The sequence below is a fragment of the Sparus aurata genome, chromosome 23 (genome assembly GCF_900880675.1).
Source record: "Sparus aurata chromosome 23, fSpaAur1.1, whole genome shotgun sequence".
Taxonomy (NCBI): domain Eukaryota; kingdom Metazoa; phylum Chordata; class Actinopteri; order Spariformes; family Sparidae; genus Sparus; species Sparus aurata.
The window spans coordinates 29,899,566-29,919,881 of record NC_044209.1 but is presented as its reverse complement, the minus strand read 5'-3'; the positions used below and the strand labels follow the sequence as shown (position 1 = coordinate 29,919,881).

The following is a 20,316-nucleotide window of genomic DNA, read 5'->3' as shown; positions in this document are numbered from 1 at the left end:
TCACAGTCGTTAATGTTAATGTCAGACTGAGAGCTGAACTCTGTGATTGGACCAGTCAGGATGTCAACACGAGGTCTGGTGGGAAAGTTTCCCCAGAGTCAGCTGATGGTCTAATAATAGTCCTGGTCCTGGTGTGTGGACGCCTGCAGCACAGAGACCAGCAGAGCTCAGAGGAATCAGACACCCTCAGCAGCCCAGGATCGGACTGAAGGTCCCGACAGTACCGAGCCGACACCAGCAGAGGTAACAGTGTGTCAGCCTGTGGACAGTTAACGGACCGGTCACAGAGTCACAGAGACGGATGTGTGTCCATGCTGCTCGGAACCAGGTTCTGTTCAGTATCACTGTGTGTCATGGAGTCAGAGTAGAGTCAGTTTGGATCAGATGTTTCCTGTTTCAGTTGGAAGGTTTTATCTTTGTGTCTTTGTTTCTACCCTGTTCTCCTGTTCTCCTGTGGTCCCTCGTGTTCCTATATTTAGTTGTTCTGCCGGACGGCTGGTTCTGGATTACTCTTTGTCGGACTTGGACCGGCGTCTGTCAGTTTGATAAGTTTGTTCTGTGTTTGGTTCATCTGCAGTTAGCATCTCTCTGGTTCCTCTGTGGGATCATTGAACTGGATTCTGGATCATTACAGAAAATAATCTGAAGGTTCTGACCCGTCCAGGTTCTGTTGATCCTAAAAGACAAACATTTCATTTAAAAGACATTAAAAATTGCATTATAAAAAAAAAAAAAAAAAACTCAGAGTAATAATGCAGTTCAAAGACTTGAATTGCTTCAGTTAAAAGCAGTGGCAAAAAGAAATGTTTTAAGTCTTGATTTCAAAGAGGTGAGTGTTGGAGCAGACCTGCAATTTTCAGGGAGTTTGTTCCAAATATGTGGCGCATAGTAACTGAAAGCTGCTTCTCCATGTTTACCTCTGACTCTGGGGACTGAAAGCAGACCGGTACCTGACGATCTCAGAGGTCTGGATGGTTCATAACGCGGCAGCAGATCAGAAATGTATTTTGGCCTGAAACCATTCAATGCTTTATAAACCAACAACAGGACTTTGAAATCTATTCTTTGATAGACAGGAAGCCAGTGTAAAGATCTAAGAACTGGAGTGATGTGATCTACTTTTTTGGTTCTTGTTAGGACTCGAGCAGCAGCGTTCTGAATCAGCTGCAGCTGTCTGATGGAGTTTTTAGGGAGTCCTGTAAGGACACCATTACAGTAGTCGAGTCTGCTGAAGATAAATGCGTGAACAAGTTTCTCCAAATCCTGCCGAGACATAAGCCCTCTTATCCTGGATATATTCTTAAGGTGATAGTAGGCTGACTTTGTAACTGTCTTAATATGGCTGCTGAAATTCATGTCTGAGTCCACAGTCACACCAAGGTTTCTGACTTGGTCTGTAGTTTTCAACATTACAGACTGAAGCTGAGCAGAGACTTTAAGTCGTTCTTCCTTGGATCCAAAAACAATTATTTCAGTCTTATCTTTGTTTAACTGAAGAAAACTCTGACACATCCAATCATTGATTTGTTCGATGCATCTACTCAGGGTGTGTATGGGATTATAGTCCCCTGGTGATATGGTTATGTAAATTTGTGTGTCATCTGCATAACTATGGTAGCAAATTTCATTGTTTTCCATTATTTGAGCTAGAGGGAGCAGAGATCCAGATAATCTCCACAGATGAACTCCACTCTGTGATGTGTGAAGCTAAATTAACTGTGTAGCAGTAAGAAGCTAACGCTAGGCTACAAACAGACGACATAACGGTCACATGACTGAAACGTCACCACCACTAAGAGTCTTACTGCACAATTACTATCCAGGTTTTCTATAAACTGATCAATGTACAAGTTGTAAAGTCAGAGTGAGAACAGTGTGTAACTAAAGTGGCTGTAAAGACGGACTAGTGAGTAGATGAGTCTCCGTGTTCGCTGTGAGGACGTTTAATGTCCCCGACAACCTCTGTAGTCTCATTCAGACACTCGTTAGCAACCGCTAACTGTTTCTAACACATGAAGAGCTTCAGGATTAAACTGTGGGACATTAATGATGGAATGTGTTCCTCAAGCTAGCAGAGCACAAACAGTGTTGTGGAACTTGACTTTGATTTGCAGAACAACATGTGAGGACTGAATGTTGTGATGATGTTTGTGTTGCAGAAACACAGGATGGGTTCAGGGATGAGTGAAGAGGAGCGGACAGACAGAATTCGAGACAATTTGGAGAAAGATGTGAAGAAATTTAGAAACTGTCCCGATGTGACGGTGAATCGAGCCGTCGTCATGTTCTGCAGCTCGTCTTCTTCGGAGCTCCTCCAGCAGCACCTCAGCGACAGGAAACAGAGGAACTTCCCCGCCGCAGACTGGATGAAGAGACTCGCAGAGAAGCTCGCCAACCTGTCTCCAGATCCCAAACTGGCGGGCCTCGGAGCGCTGGCCATCGGCGTCTTCATCGACATCATCTCAGCCTCTTCTTCTTCCTCTGAGACCCTGAAGGAGGCTCTGAGGTGTGTGTTTGCTGAGGAGAAGGCCTCCGAGGTCTGGGATCACATCGACGAGTGTCTGAAGAGATGCGTGATGCACATCAACAACACGGAGGAGCTGGTGGGCGACATCAGAAGGATCGAGGTCCAGCTGAGCGCCGCCATCACCAGGCTGAAGAACTCCATGGTGAGGGACGGGCACATGACGTCTGAGGCTCTGAAGGCCTGGGTGAACGGGGCAGCCTTCCACATCCAGGTGCTGATTCACCTGGTGAGACTGGGAGGGAATCAAAGCTGTGATCCTGTAGAGAGACTCATCTCTGCTTACCTGAGCGACCTGGACCCGCTGTTCAAGAAGCACAAGGAGGCCGTGGAGAAGAAGTGCAGGAAGGGATACACCTTCAACGAGTCTCCCTGGTCAGCGTGGCCCTACTTTGAGACTGAGGAGGGAGAGTCGCGCTCCACGATACCCAGCGTCAGGTTTGAGAGATACTTTGAGGCTTATTACGAGGAACATTACAGCCGGCAGAAGGACGAGATCAGGAGGCACTTCATGACGGTCAGAGACGAGCTGCCGAGGCTCGTCAGTCTGGTGGGTCATCTCAGCGTCCAATGAGAGGATGAGTTCAGACAGGAAGAACATAACAGCAGGAAGTGCACTGTGGGCGTCATTTTGACGTCAGGCTCTGGCTGTCAGACAGACATCAGCCTCCACAGGGGGCGCTGTGTCTCAGAGAGCAGGTCTGCTGAACCTCTGCAGGTCTTGTGACTGAACGACAGGAGGTCACTGCAGCCGTGGTTACTACAGGAGGTGAAGCTCATCCCCACGTCACCCGCTGTGGCTTCTCCCTCTGGCACTGACACAGGGACGGACAGTACAGTCCACGAGTCCATGTCCTGCAGAACCAGAACCACTGTAGTTCTGATGTACGTGTACTTGTATATTTTCATTCCATGCCGTTTTATACTTGTGTTACTTTTCAGTGATTAAAATAAATAAAAACGCTTTGCTCAAAAAACACATTATTAAAGATGCTTTTTGTCTTTTGGCCTCTGATGTTACATTATTGTGCATTTGTGTCTCTGGTCATTTTTCACAGTCGCTGATTGTTATTTGAGATATTTCTCTTTTTAATTTCTGACATGTTTTAATTTCATAACTGTTCAAATGATCGATATCTTAATAAAACAGGTTTAGAGAAATAATACAGAAATGAGGCTGAGAGTTGTTCAGCAGTCAAAGGAAATCTGGAGCACAAACAAACAAACAAACAAACAAACAAACAGGTGTTGAAGAAATGTTGGCGAGGAGTGCAGCTGATGTCAGACAAAACAAGGTGTTACTGACCGTTAATACAAACCTGTGATTAAAACAAGTGAAAATCTAAAAACAGTTGTTCTTATTTCTCATTCAAATGCTGTTTTGTATGTGTAATGTGTAAAATTGGATACTTTGAATAAAGATATGACAAACGCAGTTTGTATGATTTTGAGTTTTTGCGGTTTATTTTCTGATTTTTTAAAAACCGGAGCCGCTGTGGTCCACACTCCGACCAGCAGGTGGCGCTAATACACGGAAACGCTCTTTGTTAACTGCCATTCGACAGCAAAAGAAGGCGAAGAAGAAAGATACTACCCACAATCCCTTGACTCCTTCCGGTTCCAACCATTCCAGACCTAAGATGGCGGACCGGCGGCGAAGGAGGAGGCGCGCGTCCCAGGACAGCGAGGACGACGACGAGTCCGGTTCGGGTTCGGACAGCGGGAGGTCGGGATCCCCGACGACTAAGCCTCGAGTGAGAGAACCCGAGCCGCCGGAGGCGACAGTGACCCGGGTCGAGGCGAAGAGCGAAGTCGAGTCCGAGTGTGTGAGTAGCTCCCCCGGACGTTAGCTCGCCGAGCTGACGGCTCCGTCTCCCGGCCGGAGCCGTGACAGAGACCGCTTCCATTAAAACTTTTCCCGGGCACTAAGTCGTCGCTGTTGTTGATGTAACAGCGGAGACCTGAGCAGTGAATAAGTGAGCTGTAGAGCCATTTTAAATACACTCCCCCGCTTCACTTCAGCAGGCGGAGTCCGAAGAAAACTCCAGAGCAGTTAGCCTGTAACCGTTAGCAGACGTTAGGTGAGCTGTGCAGCGGCGTCGGTTCCGTCTCACCGTGCGAGTTTATTAATGAACACTTCTGCGGACGTTGTGTTGTTTTCAGTCAGCCATTTCCAACACAACGAGTCCGGGAAGTTAACTACAGTCTTATTTTCTTCTCTTTGGTGAAACCGGGACGAAAAGGCGCCAGTTGGAACGCAGTTACACGGGCAGCAGATTGTGCCACAACACCGGCTCGGGCTTCCCCTCGGCTGCTGTGTGTCATGGTGTTTTTTAAGATAACAAGCGGTTTGCTCCGAATTGACTTGTTGGCCAGACAGCGAGCAGAGCAGAGTTTCCACTCAGGTGTGTACGTGGTGTTGTTTGACAGTTACGAAGGCGAATGACTGTTTAGCACCCAGCTAGGCCCCGCTAATGCTAATGCTACCGCTCCATCGTGCGAGTCCGCCACGTCTTGCACACGTTAACTGTGATTAATGACCCGGAGATGTGTCGGTACATCAGGACAAGACTCCTTTACACTAACAAACAACCGTGTGTGATCCTCGGGTGCACACACAGGCTCACACTTTACTCAATAATGTAGTTATTAGTTAAATAATTCAGACAGTACCGCTGCATGTTGGTGTGATTTGGTAAAGATTGGTGGTTCCTGCACCTCCGTCCAGGAGCGACCACAGTGCTGAAGAACAGGACCGCATTGTAGGAAGTAAAAGCATAATATATGTTGAATAATAAATATAAGGGGTTGACTGGTTATCGGTGTGGGAGATATAAAGCATTTCTCCAGTTATCCGTTTTTGTGTGTTTTGTGTCTGATTGCCATTTAAAATAAAACACAAAATGATGGCCGCTGGCTCTGATGCATCATCTGCTCCCTGTTTGTGGTCTCAGTGTCCACAACACCATCTGAGGCCACGAGTAACAGCTGGTCAGCACTGAATACTCTGAATCTGAAAGTTATCCAATAAATGAAGTGAAAGTATGAAGGAGCTAAAATGGAAACACGGAAGCACAGTCCCCCAAAATTATACCCAAGTACAGTACTTGAGTAAATTCTGATTGATTATATTCCATTACTGGTTACTTTATACTTTGAATCACTCACTTTCAATTGTCAGTTATCGATCTCCTGGGTGACTAATAATCCGTATTGATTGCAGCCCTGGATGAACCACACCAGTTAATTCCTAGTAGAAATATAATGTAAATTGTCGTATAAGTAATATGTAAGCCAGTGATGACAAACAATGGCTCCATGCAATGATTCAATGTCTTTCCTTCTCATTTACATGTAACTGTTGTCTTATCCAGCTGTAAAAACCAGGTTGGTTTGAACATGCAGAGACGGTCTGAGACATCTTCTGATTCTTGCCTCTCTGATTATCATTTTTACGTTTACAGAACCTCTTGTTCCCGTCCAAGCATCGCTAACTTCCAGTTCTGTGGTGTAATGTGGTGATTCTAACAGGAAGTGACACGCAGCCTTTGTTATTTCTGTTTTCTTTGTATAGATACTTTTACAGCCAAATTTAACATAAAGATCAGGTGCTGACAGAAGTTTGAGCTCGCTTTGCCTCTTCTGCAGGATGATCATTGTTTGCTTTTCTGATGCACTCATTTGTTCCTCAAACTGGAATTATGGTGTCATACATTCATCATCTCTCTTGTGTCTGAAACAACATGGCCTCTGGGTGTTTTTGGTCTGAAAGAACTGTAAGAATTAGTTGTTCTTTTCTCAGTTTTTAAAAGTTTGGTTATTGGAGGTGACCAGTTTTTCTGTGGCTGTGGCTCAGGAGCATGAGTGGGTTGTTCAGCAATCAGACGGTTGTTGGTTCAGTTCCCGGCTCCCCCGGCTGCATGCTGAAGTATCCTTGGGCAAAATACTGAGACCCAAACTGCTCCTGATGTATATGAAGTTGTTCATTGTTCTGGAGGAGAAAGAGAACTCCCAACCTATGTTTTTGACGTTGGTGGAAAAGAGGTCAGGTGTGCTTTGGGGTCCTCCCTGAAGACACGAGGCAGGGTCAGGTATTGGTAAACATAAAGACCGGCCACCGCTGTCAGCGTTTTTTGTGCCTCTGATTCATGTCTTCATGTCACTCTGCAAGTCGTCCATTCATTTGTCACGGTGGAACTTCATTGAAAGCAGAGCTCCACCAAAGAGCCTGCAGTCGTTGCTGAAGGTGATCTGATGTGTCAGTGTTTCTCCTGTATGCATTCTGCTGCTGGATTTTCAGCGCTGTCGCAAAAAAAGACGAATTTTGTAGGTTTAATATCATGGGGGGCGAATGGCGAATTTAAGTTGCACAAATTGAAAGCACGACACCCGAAGTTATCTTGAAATTGATTATTATTGTCATTACTGCTATTTGTATCACTTCTACAGTCATCGTTTAAGTTGAGTGACTGAAATCCTCATCATCCTATTCAAAGGCTGCAACAGGCGAACCACGGTGAAGTTAGTTTCAGGTTCGGTATTCAGCGGATGTTCACTCGGGTCCAGCTGAGACTTTACTGAGGTTCTGCCAGTGTGAGCAGCAGGAGGACGGTCAGCTCACCTCCAGAGCCTCGCTGAATCACTGGGACTGATTTAGGGACCGTCATTAAATGACTTAACATAAATATATTAATACAAAATAATTGCAGTTTATTTGATATCTTCCACGTCATGTGACCCAGTGACTTCTGAAACAGATTGTTCCCATTAAAAAACCTCTAATAAGAAAATAATGGTAAAAAAAAGTTCTCTAATGCTCAAGAGGTTCACATATTTTCGCACAGCAACTTCTGCACTATTTTGTCTCATGTCTTAGATTCTGAAAATAATATATATATTTTTTTTAAAAAATCTCACCAGTGGTCACAATTTAAAGGGTTGTTTTTCAAAATGTTCTTCTGGGGGGGCATGTCCCCGGACCCCCCAGTGTTGATAGGTTACCGACTCAGAGCACCGCTGCTACAAAAAAATCTAGGGGAAACATTGTGTTAAAAGAAATTTGGACTAGTGGGGCGAACTATTTATTTCTTAGCTGAAGCAAAATAAATGTAAAGAGAGACAAAGTGGAGCTGTATATTTTCCTGCTTTTTTGTCCTTTAACAATCACACCTATGAATAATGTTTTTGTCTCTCGTTGCAGGAGAGTGAAGATGGAGTAGGAGAAGGTAAGATATTTATCACTGCACAGCACAAACACTTGTTAATTCAAAACAGCTGAAACCAGGAACATTAAAAGTCTATCACAATTGTTATTGCACATTTTCTTTAATTGTACTGTGGATATAAAATCTGAGGCATGCCACAGTTCTGTATCATTCAGTCCTCTCCTTCTGTGTGTCTGGTTCGTCTAGCCGTCCTCTCCGACTACGATAGTGCAGATCCAGAGGAAAATGGCTCCCACTCAGAGGTAAAACACATTAGCTGTTGGAAACATCTGTCAGAACAACATCAGTGCATGACCACATCCAGTCTGATGTGATGAACACAAATCATAATCCAGACCTCGTGTCTAACTGATTTAGGATCAGCAGCATCATGCGATGATGTTTCATCGGTTGAGGTTTTCGAACTACATGTTCCTGTTTTCCCTCAGGGTGTGGAGGAGGAGGAGGAGGCAGAGCATTTCAGCGATGAAGAGGCTCCAGCAGCAGCCAGCAAGGCCACGCCCTCTACAGTCGACGGCCCAGCAAAGGTAGACGAGGAGGAGGAGGGCGAGGATGAAGAGCAGGAGGTGGAGGCGGAGGCAGAGGCGGAGGGAGAAGGAGAGGAAGGAGGAGGAGGACAGAGGAAAGAGGAGAGCAAGGCTGAAGAAAAAGGAAACCTGGCAGGAGAGAGACAGAGCGGAGACGGACAGGTGAGACTTCAGATTTTGACTCGATAACTGAAAATAGTCTCAACAATTCACCAAGTCCTCCTGTTGTCCGATAACAACTCAAGGAAATGAAGCTTTTTTTGAAGAGTTGATTCACTTTAATAGCAGATTTAATAACAGTGCTTAGTTAGGCTGATGACTTGGTCACTTTAACGGCGTTGCAGTCATTTCTAAACATCTCATTCACAAAACAGTTGTCTGTACTCATATTGACAGCACATAGTTGGGCTGTTGGGGTCATCTGTATGTTTTCTCTTCTAATCAACACACACACTCTCAGGAGTCCACTGATGACCCTGAAACGAAGACCGGAGGGAAACCTGGTCAGAAGCTGGACGATGACGAAGACAGAAAGAACCCGGCCTACATCCCGAGGAAGGGTCTGTTCTTCGAGCATGACGTCAGAGGACACGCTCAGGAGGAGGAGAGGTAAAAACATTTTCCTCTGCTGCTGTTGATATTATTATCATCATCATTATTATTATCATTATTATTATTATTACTACTACTACTACTACTATTATTTATAAATGTTTTTTATTGCATGTCTTGAATTAACTTTGGCGTAGAAGGAATCTATAACTCTTTGCCAACTTTCCTTGTTTATGTAAAGATTTCTAAAATCACCTTTAAACAATCATCATCTGCAAAATGAGCTAAATAATGTCACATTTGGAAAATTGTGTTTTAAATGTGTTTTAATACATTCGGCAAAGATTGTTAGAACAACTCTCTAATGTTAAAGTCAATGAGCTCGTAACCATGAAGGTAATCCCTGTTTTCTGTCTTCCTGTCTCTGTCCTCTCAGACCTAAAGGCAGGAACAGGAAGTTGTGGAAGGACGAGGGTCGCTGGGAGCACGACAAGTTCAGGGAGGAGGAGCAGGCGCCCAAGAGTCGCGAGGAGCTCATCGCCATCTACGGCTACGACATCCGAAATGGCGGTGGCTCGGGGGACCGATCGTACCGACAGCGCAGGCCGAGGTGAGTAACGCTTTAACGAGGAACGATGAAAGAAAAGAAAGTTGATGTTGACGTTCACAGTTGAACCTGATGTGAATGTTTCCGGCTCCCTGCAGACAAAACACGTCTCCCAGCCGAGACAAACGATGGAGAGATGGAGGAGAGAGACCGGTACGGTCCTGGCAGAGCGGAGGAGGTCTGAACCGAGGAGGAGCTCCTCCACCCGCATCCACCCACCCCTCCTCTACATCCCCCTCCGCTGTCCCCCTCTCCTCTGCTCAGAGGAGCAACAATCCCTCCAGACCGCCTCCTTCTCGCAACAGACCTTCCCACCAGAACCAGATGCACCTCCCGCCTCAGAACCAGTACAGGAATAATGAATCAAACCCACCCCAGACGCATCCAAGAGAACGACAAGGCCCTAAAGCTCCACCTGAGCCCGCTGACAGGGACAGGGGTGTGGTCGGCAGGGGAGGGCGTGGTGGTGGGAGGGGCGGTCCCTCTGTGGTCGTTGAGGACATCTCCGTCAGCCAGGGCGGCGCTAGGGAACAGGACCTGAGTGCTGTAACAACTGCAGCATCTTCACAGCCGGTCGGTTACAAGTCTGCGTCGCCGAGACGACAGCAGCAAGAACAACGAGGGAGTGCTGACAGATCCACGTCAGGATTGGCTGCTTCGTCCTCCACCTCTGACCCCTCCCTACAATCATCAGCTGCAGCGACCAATCGGGAAGTGTCTCCTCCCGCTGAGCGTCCAGTGGAGCGTAAATCTTATTCACTGGCTCGCAGGACTCGCTCTCGGCCCGCGGACCTGGGCAGCAAACAGGCGTCCGTGGAGGAGTCTGCAGCGGTAGGGAACGCCCCCTCCCCCAGCACCGTGGGAGGGAAGAGCTGGGCGGGAGCCGGCGACGGGCCGAGTCCGGGGGGAGGAGGTGGAGGAGGAGCGCTGACCGAGCTGGACCAGGACGTCACTCGACTCAGTCTGGCAGGACAGAGCTGGAGCCAGAGCCCGGCGTCCTACATCCGGTCTGAGATGAGAGGTGAGCAGAGACAGTTTATTATCATCAGCTGATCAGAGATTAAACACTGACATACTGGGTCTGATCAATTGACATTCATATTGATCAGACAAAGTGGGATTAGAGGTGTGAATCTTCACTAACGCGATTTATTGTTACCGCACACGGCTGATTTAAATCGTTTAATAAGAGGTGTAAGATTCATCTGAACTGTTTTGTAGAAAGTCTAAAATATAAAACTGTAACATTATAAACCAAACAGATCTGTGTGAAGCGAGAACTTTGATCTACTGATCATATATCATTTTATCATTAATATCATTTTCACACAGCAGCTCTGAGACGGGATACTTCCTGATCGGGTTGTGTGATGTCTCCAGTGAAACAACGTGATGGACCACAACATTGTTGTGTATGAATCTGAGGCAGCGTGTCCCCTCGGTGTTGCTGTAAGGCAGCAGTTGTGTATTAGCTCAATGTTGTTCTGACATGAAACTCCAACTGTGTCACCCTGCAGAGGAAACTATGTCCTGTTACCACCTTCATATATGTGCCAAGTTAAAAGCATCCTTCAAACATACTACTTTTCATTTAATCTCCTCACATATCACAATCAACAACAACTCTGAGGAGACGCCTCTTCATTGCGCTCGCTGGTCAGGAGCCTTTTAAATCAGTGTTTCGATGGTCAGGGATTAGTAGTCCATGGCTGTCAGCCATCGGCGATGAACGGTGGCATTCATCAGCCTACTTTCTGAAAGTGTTGGATGTCACAGACTTGATTTTTGAAGTTGACAGCAGCTCCTCAGTTAATAGCCCTTTTTTGAAAGAAAAGGCGGCACCTTTGCTCCAAGGTGAGGACAGCAATGTGTCGCCTTGTCTTTCTAAAACAGAGGCGTAATATTCCTCCTTTACCTTTTTCACCGGGGTAGACGTAAACATGTGGCATGACGTGACGAGATGAACAAAGTTGGGCTGTGAACGGTGACAACGAATTTGTCTTCAAAATAAGAGCTTCACATTGCACCCCATTGGAGTTTAGAACTGGGTTCTTAGCGGGGGCTTTTAATTTGAAAGTAGCGACCGTTCCTACCTTGCCGCTACAACAACAAGCGGACAACGAAGACAGCTGCAGAGACCGAGGAGACGCTAGCATCTCCTGGATCTCAGCGGCTGTCCAGTTGCTCATCTTAATATCCTCCGATTTAGATGGCAGGCGTGGCGGAAATAAGTGTACCCTCCGAGGCGGCAAATCGGCGGACCAAAACAGACCCCCAATTTGCTGGCTTCTGTCTAAAACTGGGGACCGAGCCGCCAAAAGGACGGGCAAATTGGTGGCTTGCTGCCCTGCCTAAAAACGGCTACTGACTGGTTGGGGTCAGGGTCATCCAGTTTTTCCTAAACCTTTCTGCCAGGGCGACACAAAAATATTATAATATTTTGAAGGAGAATTTCAGCACTTTTTCAGTAATTATCCTGACTGAGGCTTCAGGGAAAATCAAACAGTTTCCAAAGAGGTTTCCATGTGCCAGGATTCAGCTCAGGTGTTGCCATAACAGTGAAAATATACACACACAGAGAAAACAGTCGTCAAGCGGTTATAAACAGGACTGCAGTAACAGGTTGTTTACATGTCTATAAATGTCGTGATTTTAACACAACTGATGACATCAAACATTGTACGTCTCTTTGCTGGAGATGTTTTCATGTCTTCTGTCTGATTGTGAACACGATATCTGAAGAATACCGTGATATGTGAGTTTCTTCTACTTGGGTACAAATATTTTAGATTCGGGGATAAACTGACTAGATTCTGATGGTCCGAGGTCTTTGTGGTGTAATGGTGGCATATTCTGGTGAGTGCGATAAATCAAACAGGTATAAGCGTCCACATGTCTGGCAGGATAAAATGAAGTGAATGGTCAGAGCTTAAAATGTTCCATCCGTTGTTCAGCGCCACAGCTCAGGAACAGAAGCTTGACTGATGTGTGGAGGTAAACGACCACATTGTCGTAATTCTAGTTTTATTTATATTTTTGTAAAAGAGTCACTCAAACAGAACCAAATGACCCTGCGGCGTCTCGTGCTGAGCCATCCACATCTGCAGCCATCAGAGACAGTTTATCACAGGATACTTTGACGTGCAGTCAGTGTATCTGGGTATCGAACCCCCGACCTTCTGATGAGTGGACAACCTGCTCCACCTCCTGAGCCACCGCCGCCTCTGGTGCTGCAACTCTAATAAAATATTAAAACATCAAATATGTCTGTGTGAAGCGAGCTGAAACATGAGTGATGTGCTGATGTGGATTGGTAAGTAACCACCTGAAGGCCTGTGTGAGGTATCAGGATTATGAAACTGCTGATGTCTGTAGGTGAAGGTGACGTCTCTGCCTCCCAGTAAAACCAACTGGTTTCTGTTTGTGTTCACAGGCATCTCCAGTCCAATGCACCTGCCCGCCGGCCCGCCTCAGTTCTCCAGCATAGAGGAGATGGGTGTCGGCTCCAACCGGGCCAAACGCTACTCCTCCCAACGACAGAGGACCGTACCTGAGCCAGCACCGCCCATGCACCTGGGAGTGATGGAGGGACACTACTACGAGCCCAGTAAGATCAGAACCAGTACAAGATGACATTAACACTAAGCTGCTGACCCGTCTGTCTGTCTCAAACGGGTCAGTGTTGAAGCTGGTGAGGAGAAACGTTGTGTAGGACGTCATGTCTCCTTCATTTATGAATTAATTAATTAGAGGAATAATGCAAAAACAAGTTTTCAGATAAACTAATTGAAACTCTTAGTATAGTGCAACATTAGTCTTCTAATCTGAAGTAAATCTATCAAGAATCTCACGCCGTCTCTCGCTATTGTAGTCACAATACTAGAGTTTCTATATATTCGACACCGTGTTTGATGCTGCGAGGAGAACTTCCCTTCATTCGAAACTAATAAACACCAAACTTTGATGAACTTGTGACTTTCGCCAGCCGTCTGCAGCGTGTCTCGAGCTTCCACAATATCGCTCTCATTTTCATGGACACATGGCGAGCACGGAGGGGAGGGTCTGCGTGAGTGACAGGCAGACGGAGGGAGAGCGTTAACATTAAATAAGAACACAATCTGTGGCGGTCGGTGTTGATTCTGTGGTGCACCGCCACCGAACACTGCACCAGCTGGACCCCTGAGCCACAGCTGGAAGATGAGGCTCGTCCTCCTGATCACCACCAGAGGGCAGTAAAGGCTGAGCATGACTGTTGCATAAGTGTCTCTGGTCTACACATTCGTTTCCTCTTCTGGGTTGCACCACTGGTTTGTTCCAAACCGGCCTACAAAGGGTCCTGGTTCGGTTCTGTGTTTGGACCAAACATGAAACACTTGCGGTGTTAACTCGCAGTACACAAGCGTTTTTTTTAAGATGTGAAACGTCCCTCACGGTTCCTCAGGGTTCCACTGGTGTCAAATATCAATATGTTCAAGTTATAAATAGACTGTTTTTTATTGAATAATCATTTTCATGTCAATAAAGTTTCAAGTAATGAAACATCAGTCTGTGAAAATACGCCCTTACAAAGACGTCCAGCCGACAGTGTCATCAGTGACATCATCTCCTAATCTAACTGAACAATTTGTTTATTCCCAGTTTACCATTTCAGTCAAGTTTCTGTGTTAAACTCTTCAGTGTTCTGCCTCCGTTACGTACAAAGTGTTGGACTTTTCATCGTTTTGGCTCGACTCTCTGATGTGAAGAAGTTGTACTGAAACTTTTGCATCAGCAGTGTATTGATTTTAAGTTGTCTCCGTCTCTCAGTGTCGTATCAGGGACCAATCTATGCCCACGGGGAAGGCCCCGCCCCCATCCCACCGCAAGGCATGCTGGTCCAGCCGGAGATGCACATCCCCCACCCCGGTGAGCGGCGCTGCCAGCCTCTGTTTGTCACGATGACTGTTAGTTTCTGTTTGAGATTTTTACCTGTCTGCTTCCTCCTCAGGTCTTCATCCCCACCAATCAGGTGGCCCGATCGCTAACCCCGCCCTCTATGGAGGCCCACCTGTTTCTCTGTCGCCGGGGCAACCACAGCAGCTGCTGCCACCGCCTTTCTACCCTCCGCCTGGAGTCATGACGTTCCCTTACCCCACCATGTACCCGAGTCCTCAGGTACACACTCACTGTTCCTCCAGTGACCTCACACACAGAACTCATCGGGTCGTTAGATCTGTTCACGTCCTACCATCACTGACTGTGTCTGACATCAGTCAATCTCCTGCTTTGGACAATGAAGTTTAAAGTGGTTTTAAGTTTGTGTGTGTGTGTGTGTGTGTGTGTGTGACAGGGTCAGGCCCAGGTGACCTACGGAGGTGTGACGTACTACGACACGATGCAGCAGCAGGCTCAGCCCAAGCCTTCGCCCCCCCGGCGTACATCCCAGCCCGTCACCATCAAGCCCCCCCCTCCTGAGTTGCACTTCGCCTCAGAGTGACCCGCCCCTCACCCCTCCCTGCCACCCAGTCTCAGCCTCACTCTGATCCGACAGCTGCAGGTGAGCACATGTCTTCACCTGTTACAGGTGGGATTAAACCCGTCAAGTTATTGTTCTACTTGATTACCTTTCAGGTTCTTTAAGAACTTGTCGTCTTTTGAAAAAGTCTGATTGGTGTCAGCGGACAGAAAAATGCAGCTTTTGCCATGTCTTGTCTGAAGGAGCGGGATGGCAGGGTCAGTGAGGAGCTGCGGTCCCAAATACCAACCTCATCCAGGGAGGGACGGGAGGACGAAGGTGAAGACGGACTCTGCAGGTGACTCGCAGCATCACTGGTGGAATATGACTTTCTCTTTTTTCGTCTCTTTATTTTTGCCCTGTAGCAGTCGGGCGGCTCAGACTGTCGTGTTACTCTGCAGCCGCAGGTTTGATCCCATCAACGCTGAACCCTGAACACGTGATCGTGTGCCTGTCGGACTGTCGGGTTGAAACCCTTTAGAGCCACTTTGAAGCATTTAACGTCACACACAGTGTGTCGGTGGGAGTCCAGCTGTGATGTGTGGCTGATGGTCCTGTCGGTGTTGTTCTCAGTGTTGAAGCTGCAGTCTGAGTCCTGACAGCTGACGGCAATATAAACGGTTTCTCTGTAATCAGTGATCGCTTTACTTCACTCTGTACATCAGTTACTGCGGGAGGTTCATGTGTCTCCAGCCTCCAGCACAGATACTACAGAAGGTGGAACCAGAGTTTATCTGCAGGATGTTTGTGTAAATAGTTTGAATGTGTTCACGCTGACTCGGTGCTTCCTGAAAACCTCCAGATGTTCCCGTGATGTTACAGCTGGTCGGCCTTTGTTAGATTTGGATGTTTTCCCCTCTTCACACAGAACGTTTTTATATTTGCCTGCATTTCTGTGTTTCTCCTCGTACATCCGCTCTGTGTTGGTTACCATAATGACTGTTAGATCTGTAGTGCTGCGTGTCGGACCAGAGGCTGCCACTAGTCCACGTTTGGTGGATAAAATGTCAGAAAATAGTGACGTTTCAAATTTCTTCAAATGTTCAGTGATATAAAAAAGCTTCTTTGAGATAATTGACTGAAATTATTCAGCAAAATTCTTGTAAGTTGATTTTCTTTTGCTGTCGTTGGTAAATCTTTTCACCTCACAGCAGTGACGAGGACAGAAAAGACACGACTGTCGTCTCTCTGCAGAAAACAGAATCTTAATAATCCAGAAGTTTGTGGATCAGGGCCGGGCGACCGGGTCACAGTGTTAAAGGTGCAATATGTCAGAGATGATACCCCACCAGGGTAACTGCTCCCTGTATTCTGTATACACCCACCACTGTAGCTACTGTTAGCCTGTTAGCTCTGTTAGCTCTGTTAGCTGTGCAGCCAGCTGGACAACCAGGAGAGTGTTGGTGATGACTCCTGGCCCGGGCTAGCTGGTTAGCATGCTAACTTCTAATCTGGTCTCTTTTGATTTAATATCAAACGGTTATTTCATGACATCGGGTGATGTTTGAAGCTAATTGAATTCTTAAATATTGCACCCTTTTAAAGAGCAATTCTGGAGTCTTTAAAGCTTCAACACAAAGTTCTCTGTAGGAGTCGTTCTGTGATGTTGTCAGTAAACTCGGCCTGGTGACGGGATTATGTAACAGCTGAGGAGGAGAATGAATCATTATCACACAGAACATGTCAATAGAAGGTCCAGCTTTAAAAATGCCAGAATCGCTCTAAAAATATACATTTATTTCTAAAACATGATTTACGAAAACATGTTTTCTCGTTGTTTCATGTACAGAACAGTTAAACAAGAATGAATGATAATGTAAAGCATAAATACAAGTTAGTCCATGTGACTTTGGACCGTCAGTAGCAGGTTGACTGGACACTTCTGATCCAGATCAGTGAAGTCTTTGTTCAGTTTGTGGTCTAAACGTGACCGTTGACCCAGAGTGGTGCCGGTCCCGTGACCTGCAGCGGGTCACGTCACAGTCCACTGGACCGCAGACGGCAGACCGCTGCCAGAGACGTAAAAACATTTTGATGTACGTCCGACTGATTGTATTTACACAGTATTCACATGAATCAAACTAAGTGGCTCTGTCACCCGGCCCTCTCTTCACTGTTTATATACATGCTGAGTGTGTTACTATGGCAACACACCATCCAATCACACTCGGTGTCGGTGACGCAGCCACTGTGGCGGTTAAATGTTAGCGGTGACGTACCGAGACGTGATGAAAGTGTTGTCACTGATTCCGCAGACCGAACGCACAGTTTGTTTTTCTTTTTCCTCCTCCGACGAGCAGAAAGTTAAACTAACGACGCAAAAGTTGCACAAAGGTCGTTGGCTCGTCCGAGAGAAGCTGCAGCTGCCTGGCGGAGGTGTTTATTGTTGCTGTAAATAAAAAATCTAAATGTGTATATAGAAGCTTGAACAGATAAAATAGAGCAGTAAACATATTCTAATAAAACTACTAGTGCTACAGAAACAGTCAGCTTCTGATTCAAACGCATCGGCAGGGACCTCGAATGTTAACGGTGGATTTAATTTAGAGAGAAGTAGCGACGTGAAGGAGCTGCGTGGCTTTAGCTTTCATCTGTTATGTTTTTTTCCTTTCTGAAATGTCGCTGTTTAATTTTAATACTGTTTTTTTATTAGTAGTGAAGGCAGGAGTGAAATGACGACTGCTGAAGATTTTTGTTTTCACACGTTAACGACACACTGAGGAAACCACTCAATAAACCTGAACTGATTACTCTTTGTCATGTGTTTGTCCTGAACTAAAGAACTCGTTCAACTGTTTCCATGTTTTTCTCCTCCACTAGTTTGTTTTACATTAAAGAACATTGTGCTCATCGTTCAATGTCAAATTAAAAGCAAGAAGTTTGTTTTCAGTCCTGAATGATTTATGAAGAGAAATAACTAAAGCTGCACAGCTGAGTCTAAAACTGACAACTCAGCCAGTTCTCTCTGAGACTTTGATCAGTGTCCACGTCACAATTATATGTTGAGAGAATAAACTCAGATTCTGAGTGAACGAGAGGAGAATGGTTTACATGAAATACAGCGCTCAGTATTGTTGAAACATGTTAAAGTCCTCCTCCTCCCTGATCTGATTAAATGTTAAGATCTTTTCTTTCCAGTGCCGACTGTCACATGGTCAGTGAGACCACCAGGTCGTCGGTTCATGTCCCGACTCTTGTTTACAAAGAGGGTTTACAACCACGGCTCCACTTCATCCTGGAGGCTTTTTGACAAGTTCAAATAATATTCACCCAAAATAATTAACTAACAGCCTTCAGTGATTCAACAATAAACAGAAGATAGAAATTCAGTGTTTTACCAAGTTCAGTTTCTGTAAGCTGTCCAGAGTGAACCCTCTTCACAGACACATCAATAAAGGATCTCTGAACAAAATAAGCCAACATGTCCGATGCTGTCAGTTTCCTCGTCTCCTGGCTAATGCTGAGCTAGCTGCAGGCTAAAGCTGAGCTAGCTGCAGGCTAAAGCTAAGCTAGCGATATCGAATTTTAAGTGTTTATTTTCTTCAAACACGAACACGTAGGCGGTGTAGAGAGACAAATAAAATGGCGGGAGAATCGTTGAATCACTGATTGGTTGAGCTTGACAGCTTGCTTTGATCGATTTATTGAAAATGAAAACTGATGCCACGATGATGTTTCCCCCTGAATGTAAATCATGTGTGAATCTTTAAATCAAGAGGAGAATGTTCCCACACCTCGGAGCTCCATCAGGTAAATATGGAAACACACTTCCTGTTAAAACGGACTCAGGTGTGACTGAAGGTGTGAAACTGAACACTCGAACACGACACGACTGTTAATGAACATTTAAAGGAAACGTTCTTCCACGACCAGATGACTGTTTGTCAGCAGCAACAGTTGTGTCCATAGTTTGGACCTTGGTGCTGCTGGATACGTCTGAAGATGACGGTGTGTTTTGGGGGAGGAGTCAGGGGGACGTGGTGATGATGTCATCCAGCCTTCCTTTTAAAGCAGCCTGAGTTCTGTTCTAACTCAGAACGCTACTTTCATTTTCAGCTCTTTTGTTTTCAGCAGCAGAACGTCTAACTTTCTGCTTCATGTGTTGAAATGTTGGAGAGCTGAGCAGCCCGGTTTGTTTCAATGTGACGAGTTCATTAATGGTTTTGTTTCAGTTGGTTTGTCGTCTCAGAGGATCAATAAAGAACCTGATGGATCTGAACATGTGACGTGTGTTTGTGTGTCTGCAGCTGAACGTTGGCAGAAGTTATTCTTTAACACAAATACACTGCCGGGCCAAAAGAAGTCCCCTGTTTATAATAATGATAATCATCTTCCAGCTGGCGATTAACCCCAACTGACTAATTAGTTAATCTGGCATGACAGAAAATACAAAGACAGCATGCATTTACCATTTCACTGATAAAAGGCAATATTCCAGTGTGAAAGTGTTATTGTTAATGTCAACCATTATGATGATTTGTATTGTACACTCGCTCACTAAGCCACAGGTGACTGACTGACTGACTGAACGAGGAGCTACGAACAAAGTGATTTTTTTTTTCATGGAAATGGTTGCTATGCTTTGCTGTTTCTCATTGGCTAAAAATTCGACGACAGTGTCCTAGACTCAGCATACGATTGGCTGGCTCTCGGTCTTCTTCACCACACTGATAACTAAACAGTGAACAACACAGCGACTCGTCTGAGAGAACGAACGAGAGAGAAGTGAAACGTGGAATCGGGTCAGCTGGTTTGTGTTAAAGAGTCGTTCCTGTGAACTGATTCGTTCTTAAACGAGCCATCTTTAATGAGTAGTGTCTTATTTCTCAAACAACTGTGGAAAGACACACCGCGTGGTCGTGGAAGAGATGTTGGTCTGTGAAGGGTCAAATCATTGGCATGCATCAAACAGAGAAAACATCTGAGGAGATTGCAGAATCTACCAAAACTGGGTTAAAGTGAAATGAAAGAGGCACTTTGAAGATTTACTGTAGTTTCGTTTTTGGTCAAACTCATTTTCAATGGGAGTGCTACGGGCACTTTTACGCTAGCATTAAAATCTCTGTGTTTAAAACGGTAAGAAGGCTCGACACAACATGAAACTTTGCTAGTTTCAGTAGTTCCACCTGAACTGTCCTCCAGGTTACGTCACATTCTGAGATCCACACTTCTCCACTGGCAGGACGGCGGCGAGCGGAACAAGCTACTGCTAACGTGAGTTGTTCAAAAACCTTCTTTTTCATAAACTCTGTGTACACAAACAATGTTGTCAATGCTCGTGTTCATGTGTAGAGACCCTGGTGATGCTACCAGCAAAGTTTCATGTTGTGTCGAGACTTCTTACTGTTTTAAATATAGAGATTTTGATGCTATCGTAAAAGTGCCCG

The 20,316-nt window shown here is 45.7% G+C and overlaps 2 protein-coding genes across 2 annotated transcripts; both read left to right on the top strand.

Moving 5' to 3' along the window:
- The first annotated feature begins 259 nt into the window (after positions 1-259).
- On the top strand, positions 260-3,959 carry LOC115575025 (uncharacterized). Its single transcript, XM_030406770.1, has 2 exons — positions 260-328; positions 2,160-3,959. The coding sequence occupies exons 1-2, from the start codon at positions 302-304 to the stop codon at positions 3,096-3,098; spliced, it is 966 nt and encodes a 321-aa protein (XP_030262630.1). The 5' UTR covers positions 260-301; the 3' UTR covers positions 3,099-3,959.
- Positions 3,960-4,133: 174 nt separating this feature from the next.
- On the top strand, positions 4,134-17,684 carry casc3 (casc3 exon junction complex subunit). Its single transcript, XM_030407712.1, has 12 exons — positions 4,134-4,350; positions 7,725-7,749; positions 7,936-7,991; positions 8,178-8,438; positions 8,737-8,885; positions 9,265-9,438; positions 9,534-10,456; positions 12,869-13,042; positions 14,242-14,340; positions 14,423-14,589; positions 14,765-14,971; positions 15,133-17,684. The coding sequence occupies exons 1-11, from the start codon at positions 4,165-4,167 to the stop codon at positions 14,909-14,911; spliced, it is 2,361 nt and encodes a 786-aa protein (XP_030263572.1). The 5' UTR covers positions 4,134-4,164; the 3' UTR covers positions 14,912-14,971; positions 15,133-17,684.
- The last annotated feature ends 2,632 nt before the right edge of the window (positions 17,685-20,316 follow it).